The following is an 11019-nucleotide window of genomic DNA, read 5'->3' as shown; positions in this document are numbered from 1 at the left end:
CCGTAATTGCATAGCAGAGACCTGGGAGGATTGAACATTCTGTACCTGTTCTAGATGGTAAACTCAGTTTTCCAGGGAGGACCATGCGGTCTCCCCACTCACCAGTCTCTCTGTCAGCTGCTGAACTTCTGCCTGTACTGCCTTGAGCTCTCTGCGGTGCATCTCCTCCAAACGAGCCACCATCGCCTCCATGTCCGTTCGAGTTGGTAATGCCAGCAGGTCTGCACGGGTAGGGAGAGCTTGTAGTAATGTTCTCAGGTCCAGCTCTCCCACTCATGGCTTAGCATTCCAGGTAATCAATCACCGTCTAATGACCAGGTGGAGGGTCAGGGCTCCCAGAGCGTGTGTCTCACTCCTCCACCATCTCCAAGCTCCCAGGGGACCTGTTTTATATCATTGCTATACCAAGCTGCCTCCATAAAAAACTGTCTGTGATCAACGCAGTCATCTTGGATGTGGATTCCAACCTGATACTTGCTGACGAGTATATTGGTATGTTAAGTGCCCATTGAGATTACCCCTGACTACATATTAACTGACTAATGGCAACACAATATACTGAGATTAATGACACTGGTATTACTATTTTTCCTTCCAGCTGGCTTTGTTCATTCAAACCTCCCGTGTCTGCCCCGAGGGTGGTTAAGCCCAGATGGTGGGAGCCACCCATGTTCCACTTTTGGTCCATATTTTGGTTCCTCACGGTGGTGAGCCATCTGCTCTGTAGTACTAAAGGTGTTTATGGTTATAAAAATACTCTGTACAATGAGATTTTGAGATGTGTTTTGTATACTATACCAACAATGTTGACGTTATATATTTAATCGTAAATTTGTACCAAGATTTTCCTGAAGAAGCGACATTAAGTCGCGAAACTAGTTGACAAATACGATCAACTTGGACATCAGTTATTTTGCCCTGAACCTCTCTATATGAGAAGGATGGGTACCATCTAAATACATTATTGTGTGTTGTAATTATGTTGTCTGTCAACAATTGTTTTTGAATTCATATATTTTTCCTTTTTTCAAATAAAAACTATTTTAATTGTATCTGTTATATTTTTCTGGGTATCAAGATAGTCCTTTACTCCACTGCGGGATGGTTGGCTAGTCCATGGTTGGAGTGTTCCATGCATAGGCCCTTTCCCTATATTTGCTCTCCCTACAGCATGATTGTGCCACCACCATGCTTCACTGTAGGGATAGTATTGGCCAGGTGATGAGCGGTGCCTGATTTCCTCCAGACATGATGCTTGCCATTCAATCTTTGTTTCTTCAGACCAGAGAATTTTGTTTCTCATGGTCTGAGAGTCCTCCTGGTGCCTTTTGTCAAATTCCAGGTGGGCTGTAATGTGCCTTTTACTGAGGAGTGTCTTCTGCCTGGCCACTTTACCATAAAGGCCTGATTGGTGGATTCCTGCAGAAATAGTTGTTCTTCTGGAAGGTTCTCCTCTCTCCAGAGGGAAATACTGGAGCTCTGTCAGAGTGATCATTGGGTTCTTGGTCACCTCTCTGACTAAGGCCCTTCTCCCGGAATTGCTCAGTTTGACTAGGCGGCCTGCTCTAGGAAAAGAATTCTGGTGGTTCCAAACATCTTCCATTTACGTATGATGGAGGCCACTGTGCTCATTGGAACCTTCAATGCTGCAGAAATGTTTATGTACCCTTACCCAGATCTGTGCCTCGATACAATCTTGTCTCAGAGGTCTAGAGACAAATTATTGGACATCATGGCTTGGTTTGTGCCCTGACATGCACTGTTAACTGTGGGACCCTATATAGACAGGTGTGTGACTTTTCAAATCCTGTCCAATCAATTGAATTTACCACAGGTGGACTCCAGTCAAGTTTTAGAAACATCTCAAGGATGTTCAATGGAAACAAGATGCACTTGAGCTCAATTTTGAGTGTCATGGCAAAGGCTGTGAATACTTACGTACATGTGATTTTTTTGTTTATTATTTTTAATAAATTTGCAAAGCTTTCAAACAAACTTCTTTCACGTTGTTGATTATCACTACTGATCAAATATATATACAACAATGCACCGTTGTCTTATCAGTTGAAGAAACAATGGCCCTAATAAACTTATATATTTTTTAATTAAATAACTTTTTGTGAGTCTTTACCATACCATTAAAGTCCAAAGTTGCCTCAAATCTTCTGCCCATTGTTTCTTTCACATTGTCATTATGGGGTATGAGACGGGCGTTCGTCACAAGACATGCAAGAAGGCGTATCTGACACCGACCTGTTACCGTTTTTTTACTCTGCTGTTTTACTCTGCTGTTTTAATATTGTTACAATGTAAAAGACCACCTTTAGCTATTTAATAAACACATTCCTTTGGTCTAAACATACTGCACTAGTGGAGGCTTTCTTTCTCTTTTCCTTTTTGACACATTGCGGAGAGACAGAGATTCTGTGTGTGGAGGCACAGAGAGAGGAATGCCATTGAGAGATTGATTCTATTCCAGAGCCACTATACAGCAGTATATGGAAGCGCCCATCTAATAGATGACTATATGCACTTAATATAAAGAAAGAAGGTGAGAGTCCATACAGACCATAAGATTGGAAGATTGTCTGACAACACGTTATGAATTTTAATCTCTTATGAACTTTACATATCAATTTTCATCCCTTATGAATTTCCTATGAACTTCATCACTGAATAATTACATTATACACATGAATTATTTATTGTTACCACTTTACCAGTTTATATATATATATTCATTTATTATTGTATTTATGCTATCCACTTAGCATTGGAATTTTATGTTGTTTACTAATTAGCTCGCTAAGCACTTTGTAATACACATATTTTCTGCAAGAGCAATTTATGAAATAATGATTGTTATTTATACACACTCTTGTTTATAGTTTTCCATTTTTATTTTTTTTATTATTTTTAGTTCTACTTAAATTTTTCTAGTTTTTCACCTTTATGTTTTATTGTTATTTTACTTTTATTTTTATTTTTATATTTATTTAAAAAAAATTTATTTGTATTTTTTTTTTATTCTCACTTTCATCTTCACTTTTATTTCTTTCTGTATTTCCTTTTCATTTTTATTTTTTATCTACATTGTTATTTTTATTTTTAGTTCCATCTCTATTTTATTTTTATTTTTACTCTGTCGTTATCCGTTTTCTTTTTTTTTCTTCCCCTTACACTCACTTCCCTCTACACTGTAGATCTATTTGGTAATTACCTTCCTAGCAGTTATCACTTCCATAGGCACATTCATTTTGAGGGAGTTAACTTTTGCGTCAACTTCTGTATTGTTATCTGATCTTTTGCATTGGTTCTGAGCATGCGTGTTTGTACCTTGTACAAAAGTCCAATGGTTTTGCGTACACACGATCGAACTTTGCTCCATCGGACTTATGTTGTCAAAAAGTTTGTCCATTCGCACAGCCAACAAAAGTCCGATGAAAACTGAAAAAGTTTGTCCGATGGAGCGTACACATGGTCGGATGTTGCTCCAAAACAGCTAATTTGCATGTTTGTTGTCAAAAAGTCTGATCGTATGTACGGGCCTTAAGTATAATGTGCTTTTAGACAGAGTTATTATCTTATCTAAATGCCTGTTATTTGCATTTCAACCAAATCTTGACATTTCAGGTAACACTTTTCAGGAATCACCCTTTTTTTAACTGTAACAGATGGAAATGTTATATAGCATCTGATATCTTAAAATAATGCAAATACAGAATACTGACAAAGTCATTTCATATGACATATATTTATTTCAAATAATTAAAAAGAACAAACATTATTGTGCACATAACTGAACCGGGTTGTCTAATCCCTGAACACAGACTGGATACTTATAAAATCAGCATTTTTCAATACAAGTTATAGCACCATGTCAATCAACTTTAGAGGAGTCTACCTAGCACCAAGATAAGCTGTTACAAAGTACAGAGGAGGGTTCTAATAATTTGCTATCTCTTAACAACTAATCTAATTCAAGAAATATGCATTTGGAGGAGGGTAAGCCTTTAAATCCTAGAATATAATTTTTTTTTATCTCTTTTCTTGTACTTCACATTAAATGAATCCTTTCTGATATTACAACAAGCTCTGTAATAACACAGTTAACGCTGCTGCTTCATTTTAAAATGGATGTGCTCCTATTTGGCATTCATGTGCATGTTAACCTTTTTCTCATTATGTATTCAACAGGAGGTTTATCTTTGATGGCATGGTATTGTTGGTTGTTGTATAAAAAAATGCAAAAAGGTGAAAATTAATTATTTTGTAAGAGGAGAATACATTCTAGCCTGGTTTTGAAGATGCATACGTTCAAAGCACGTTTGTAAGATATGTTCTAGTCATTACTCTAGAGGTTTTTAACAACTCCACTAGTTATAGCTATATGTAATCAGGCAATCTTGCATTACATCTTCACTAAAATGGAGAGATTGTGGCATGTGTGCACCGTGTAACTAACTCCAATAAGTTCCATGCCATGCACATGTGGAACCTGTACTCATCCCTCTGTCCAGACATAGAAAATACCCTCAGATTTCTACTGGACTAATGCTGACTGCTGGAAGAGTAAAACTGGCCATACACTTATACACTTATTTCTGTCAATCAGCCCTAGGGGTTGAACAAGAGAAACCTGTACATGTCAGGTACTGTATTCTGACAGCCAGTACCTGTAACTGCCAAAATACAAAAATATTGACTCATCTGCATCTGCATAGATCCTTCACAATTTGAAAATTGTTGAGCAGGAGGGTGCTGACAGGGCCATCTACAGTAAAAATTTGGGCCGGTTCATCAGAAACCAGATATAATTGGTTCTTTTATTGCCATCCTAAAGGCTGGTATAAGTGGGACAAAAATTAGCCTTTTCAGCAGGAACCGGACATTTTGTGCGTGCCGTTGTCTGTTCAACAGAAGTCAGCCCAATAACCATCTTTTGTCAGACTGTCATCCAGGAAAAACAGTCAATGGCTGCAATGCCAATCTGTGTATTCTGAAGGGTGGGGGGGAGTCCCCATTGTCAGAATACAACAGCACTGCATGTAAGATCCGTGCATCCACATCGCTTGTGTAGATGTAGGGATCTGTGAGTTTTTTGTTTTTTTAATCAAATTTACTGGTTAAACTGAAAAAAAAAAACCTCCCCATGTATATCCTGCTTAAGGATCGGATGTTAGATGTTTGTTAGATGTTAGTTTTCGCACGTTTCCAGAGTTTGCCTGAGGCCATTCTTGAATATGATATGTAAACACCTAGATGATATCTAGATACCTAATAAGATATCTAAACAATCTCAGCTTTTTACATTGCCTAATATTGTAATGGTTAAATGACTATTATTCAAAAATTGGTATTCAAAATAATCCAATTTACCAACACAAATTCAGTAATAATATTTTACATGCATAAAACATTTTGATTAGTTGCTATTGGCAACTGTTAACATTTCGCTATAGTTTCTATTGCTCCTCAAATAATATTGTTAAATAAATAAACATGATTACACACATGTTAACCAGTTCTGTGATCTCAACCCATTTAAGCATTTTTATATGATGGCTGTACTCTTCTGTCCATCATAAAATCACTGTAATTAGCCAATAGGGGGTACAATGCCATATATAATAACCTCTACCTATTATAACTATATTATTACTATCCTCATACTAGACTCATTTATATCCACAAGATATAAAATAAGTACGGGGTATGCGTATTACTTATACACCATTATCTGAACATGGAATATGTTTTACAGCCTATTTATATTAAAAACAATTAATAGACTTTTATGTGTCTTTCAACACACTCTGCACCACTTAAATCCCAACTGAACTTTCAGATTAAGTTAGCTAAATACATTCCAGGAGCATCAAAACAAGGGGTTTAAGGTCTTGCAGTTGATTTTCTTTTTTTTTTTTAAACCATCACAGCCTTTCCAGCATACTGTAAATAAGAGCCCTTGATCTTTGTGTGGAAGCAGTGGTCTCCATGCAGAAGTCTTATGCAGTCCCTGCTGAGTCAGACCTACAGTATAGCTCTGCAATGAGCAAGCCTCATGCACCCTGCTAACTAGAGAACTCCAGCTCTGATTTACAGGGGTATGTCAGACCTCTGTAGAGAGACAATTTCTTTCATACAGAGAGAAAAGGTCCTTTCCCAGATAGCAAGGATAATGTGCTACAAATTTGTGACAGTGTTGAATTGTAAATAGAGCACTTGGAACACAAGTTCTAGTTGACACTTTTCCAATTTGTAGCAAATTTGTGTGGCGAATCTCTAGCAAGAGCAAAGTTGCAGTGGTGAGTCTACAGCAAGAGCTCTGCAAGTCTACAGCATGAAAATTCAGCCACAGTGACCCCAGTGGTGGGATGACTATTGCACAACATAACTGAAATCAAAACTTGCAGAAGACTTGCAGAATGTTTGTACAGAAAGTTGATCTGGAGTCATGCGATGTAGACTTGTTGCAATTGTGCAGCAAACTTGTGAAGCCTGGCAAGTCTAGCAATAGCTTAGCAAATCATTTTCAAACTTGCAGCACAATTGCTTGCTAGCTGGGTTACTAAAGCATGCTAACAGTGGATTGGCTTTTCTACTGTGGCAGCTTTCTGAAGAAAATAAAGTGAAAGACTTTACACACCTTTTGTTATACAGCGCCTAGAATGTATTTAGCTTATTTAAACTGAGGGCTTAGTAAACCGTTACCATTAAAATGTGGTAACCTTCCTATAATTAATACAGTGCTTTTTTAATAGTAGTTCTGAGTGCTTTGTTAAAATATGCTACAGGATAAACCTAACACAAGACAATCTCTACTACTGAAAACAAACACTGTAGAGGTGCATAGAAATGTTTATCAACAAGATATTGAACAAGAGAACAGTCACAGATGGTACATTAAAAAACTAAGGCACATATGGCTTAGATTAGTGCATAGGAAGCTATATTATAGTACCTTTAAAAATGGCTATTACCTAAGACATTCTCTTTGCAAAGTATATCCAAAGTTGTTAGAATGCAATTTTCAGTGGGATAAAATTATGCATAGCCCTTCAACTAGCTCAGAAAATCATTTCCCAACAAATTAACTAGCCTACTTATCCATTGCACATTATTTTCTCATGAAAAGATAACAAATTAGCACTTGGGGTTATACATTACTTTGGTGTCATGTATTTGTCCTATATATTAACCAAACTGATTTCAAATCCAGTTTGAAATCTAATAAAAAATGTTTTTAATAATTATATGTTGCTGACTTGTCATATAGTATATTATTTCAAAAATATAAATAGCAGAAAAGCACACTTTCTTATGAGACTAATGGCTTAAAGTTATATTGGAATGCTAATCCCAACAGCTGTCTTAATTAGATACACAAAGATAAATGTTTTATTCCAGCTACAAGAATCAGTTATTTTATACTGTATCTTTATACAACACCCAGTGGCGGCCTGTAATGCAGGGCACAGGGGCACGCCCCAACCCCCCCCCCCCATCTATGCGTCTGGCCCCCTAATCTACATGTGGGGCACTGGATACATGGATTCCAATTAGGGTTTTTTTTTTTTTTTTTTTAGGTAGAGGCTCTAATAGGCTTTAAGAAAGGATGGACTTGGGGTGCAGAGCACTGCACCTGAGCCCACCTAGTTGTGTGACAATAGTAAATGAAAATTCGCTATTGTCACACTGATTCTGCTCCCGACCCTTCAGGAAGCGGGTCCTAAGACCCATTTCCTGATTGGCTGAAAGGGGAAGCGATCCTTTTGACCTAGGAGGAGTAAGGGAGGAGAGGCATGGCCATTATGATGCTGGGGAGATGCAGGGGAAGCCACCACCCATCGCCCGGAGGGAAGTGCTTCCTGCACCATAGATGGGGTAGGTGTGGGGAGGTAACTGACTGGGAGGGTGCAGGTGACCCGACCGACTAGGGGGATGGCTGTGGGTGCATTGTTTGCTGCTCCCCCCCCCCAAAAAAGTATACCACCAGCCACCACTGACAACACTGTTAGGCTTTCTAGATAGTAAGTAAACTGAATGATGTTACTATACAGTGAGCCTTTACCATGCATTTTAAAATACAGATCACAGGTTTTAAACAATTATTAATCACACATGATGTAATGCCACATTTGTTGAGAGTGGATAGACTGATGATGGTAAAACACTTAAAGTATCTGTTGCACTCAAAACTAATGGTTAAAATACCACTTTACCCTTGAGTGCAAAAATGTAAGTTCCAATGTGGGTCATTTTACTTGTCTAGGTTCTAGTGAGGCACCTGGTTACTTTTAACTTGCAAGTTCTCTGCTGCTAGAAATTCACAACTTAAGTTTGTGTATAAAAATGTGTATCATTCTCAGACTGTATTCTGAAATCATTTCCTATGTGTGTGAGCTAGTACTTTAGTGATATAGGTGGGCCTGATGAATGAGAATTGCTTCTATGGCTTACACAAAAGTAATCTTCAGTCGCCAACAGAGTCTGAGCAATGAGTAAGGATGAGGTTCAGGATTGTAACTATTATGAGTTAACTGAGAATCACTGGGATTCACAAAGTTTCTCCATAGAAGTGCCAAGTTTTCCATGCATTTTGTTTGTCAATAGCTTGCTTATTAGCCCTGGAAATAGCCAGAATTGCAGAACAATCAGAATAACATTATTTTACCCCTGTCAACTTCAATGGGGTTTGCTGCAAGGTTTAGGAACTGCAAGTAAAAATCATGAACCTGTTTGCTAACAGAACCTAGGTCGATTTTCTCATTCCTAGCCATGAGCTTATAAGGTTCATCAAGGAAGGCAGATTAAGCTGATATGGACACTTTTAATTCACTTTGCTTGTAAATGCATAGTAGCCCTTTAGAACCAATAGTTTCCAGGGCATACTTGATAAAATGATAGTTTTAATTGACGCAAAAGATAACTGCCTAAATTTAGATATGGGTTTTCTTACTCATTATCCAATAGTTTTAGGGCCCCCTCTGTGACTGTAGTAAAGCCTCACTTTGAAAAGAACATTCAATCAGGTGCAAGTAAAATATTTTAAAAAGATGCATTTATGCTTGCACATGATTAGATGATGGAAATCAGCACAGCTTCGCCACATTCACAAGCTCTGGGTAAAATGAGGGCAACTACACTCGCAAAGCGCGCAGTCAATTTACCTTTAGTAAATCAACCTCAATGTGTTTATGTCCCAGTGTGTATTTTCAGTTTGGCTCTGTGAAGGTCATTCTACTAAGTGTGCCCTGGAATAAACAGGAATTGCATTATAAGCGCAAAGGTGTTAAGGGTCTCAAAAATATGTAAACTCAAAAAACACTCTGAATCTTAACCATTTCTTTCCATTTTAACTAGTGCACACAAGTATGAATTCAGGATGAGACAACAATATAAGACAACAAATTCAGACTGTCCTTAGGAATAGCCCAGTGAGTGCTTGTTCAAAAGTAGATTCTTCTATAATGGATGATTACTAATAACATAAGCGTGATTGCAACGTGTAACTCTGAAGCGCAGAGTGGTCTGCCACTGGTGAACGATAAAGACTTCCATTTAAAAAACAAGATTTAACTCACAAGTAAGCACGCACAGCAAGCTTAGGCAGTTCTTGCAAGTTATATGATTACACAAAGTTTGTACTCTGATTGAAGGGGGATTCAAGGTAAGTGGGCTGTACCCAGGCTGCTCCATTAATCACAAAAGCAGGGTTCCACTTGTGCTTCTCAGACAATTTGAAAGCAGCACCACATTTCAGTTTCACACAGTGTTTCTAGTCTTTTGGTCTTGATGCTTGAAGATCTGTCAAGGTTTTCTGTCCTTTTCTTTCAGCATAGTTCTTTAAAACACTATTGTATAATATGTCCATTTAACAGCACCAGCTTCTTGGTAAAACCACTACCACTTTCCAGGTATGGGCACACCACATTCATACCAACCAACATAATTATGAGGCGTTCCAAAACCTATTTGGCCAAACATTACAGGCTCCTGAGTGTATTGGCGATAATAACCTGCAAAATATATATTTTTATGTTAGATCACAAATATACAAACATACTATTCTAATTTAGCAACACAGAGGACAGACAGGCTGGTCAATTTGCAAGGGAGTAACCCTGTGCAATAAAAATTAAAAGCAGCATTTTTGCTTGCATGTGATTGGATGATAGAAATCAGCAGAGCTTCACTAAGCCCTGGGGACTACTCTTTTGCAAAGTGAAACTTCCCTTGGAAAATGAACACCCTATTTGCCTTTAGTAAAATCAACCCCAGCATGTTTACTAATGCTATTAATACACACACTTACACTACAGAGGACATATTCTCTTCTGGTTCATCAATGAATAGTTACACAGTCAGAAATTATATTCATGTATTTATTTTTTATTTTTTGTTTTATCAATCAGATAATCTTATTTTTTAGTTTTACAATCAGAAATTGTCAGAAGTAACAATTATTTCCTTTTCGTACAAATATTTTGTACATGCCACCCAAATGAAATTAGGCTCCACACTCCAAAATCACATCTCAGGTGCTGGCCTGTCTCATCTCCACCAAAGCAATCACTTGTACCAGCAACAGGAACGGCACACACTGAGATGCAAAATAATATTCTTGCTTCAGTAAAAGAGCCAGCAGGAACAAGCTCTTCACTAGCCACTAGGGATGAGCCGAACACCCCCCGGTTTGGTTCATATAAGCCTTTAAAATTAGCACTTTTGTTTTTTCATGTTAGTGTTCCATAGACTTTAACGGCGTTTTACGGTTTTCAAATTTGCCAGGAGCGCCGCATATTGTTCACTGTTCGGCGAACACCGGATGTTTGAGTCGAACATCGGGCTCATCCCCACTATGCACATCACTTCACATCACAGTTTGTCTCTTTGATAGAGCGCTGGGTCTGGGGTAAATTATGTCAAAATAGAACCTCTTCTGGCTATTTTAACCTCCCTGGCGGTACGATTATTTCGGATTTTAGGTGCTAAAAGCGGTACCATTATTTTGCA

At 37.9% G+C, this 11019-nt stretch overlaps 1 protein-coding gene across 1 annotated transcript in view; it reads right to left on the bottom strand.

Moving 5' to 3' along the window:
• Positions 1 to 7507: 7507 nt before the first annotated feature.
• FNDC1 (fibronectin type III domain containing 1) overlaps positions 7508 to 11019 on the bottom strand; it is a 260345-nt gene continuing 256833 nt past the window's right edge. The window contains exon 20 of the mRNA XM_077486174.1: positions 7508 to 10022. Coding sequence (XP_077342300.1) covers positions 9907 to 10022 — 116 coding nt within the window. The 3' untranslated portion in view covers positions 7508 to 9906. The remainder of the gene's footprint in view (positions 10023 to 11019) is intronic.

This window comes from Lithobates pipiens, unplaced genomic scaffold (genome assembly GCF_037356315.1).
Source record: "Lithobates pipiens isolate NorthernLeopardFrog02 unplaced genomic scaffold, aLitPip1_a1.2 Scaffold_18, whole genome shotgun sequence".
NCBI lineage: Eukaryota > Metazoa > Chordata > Amphibia > Anura > Ranidae > Lithobates > Lithobates pipiens.
The sequence above is the reverse complement of the archived record's forward strand: the minus strand, read 5'-3'. Positions and strand labels throughout refer to the sequence as shown.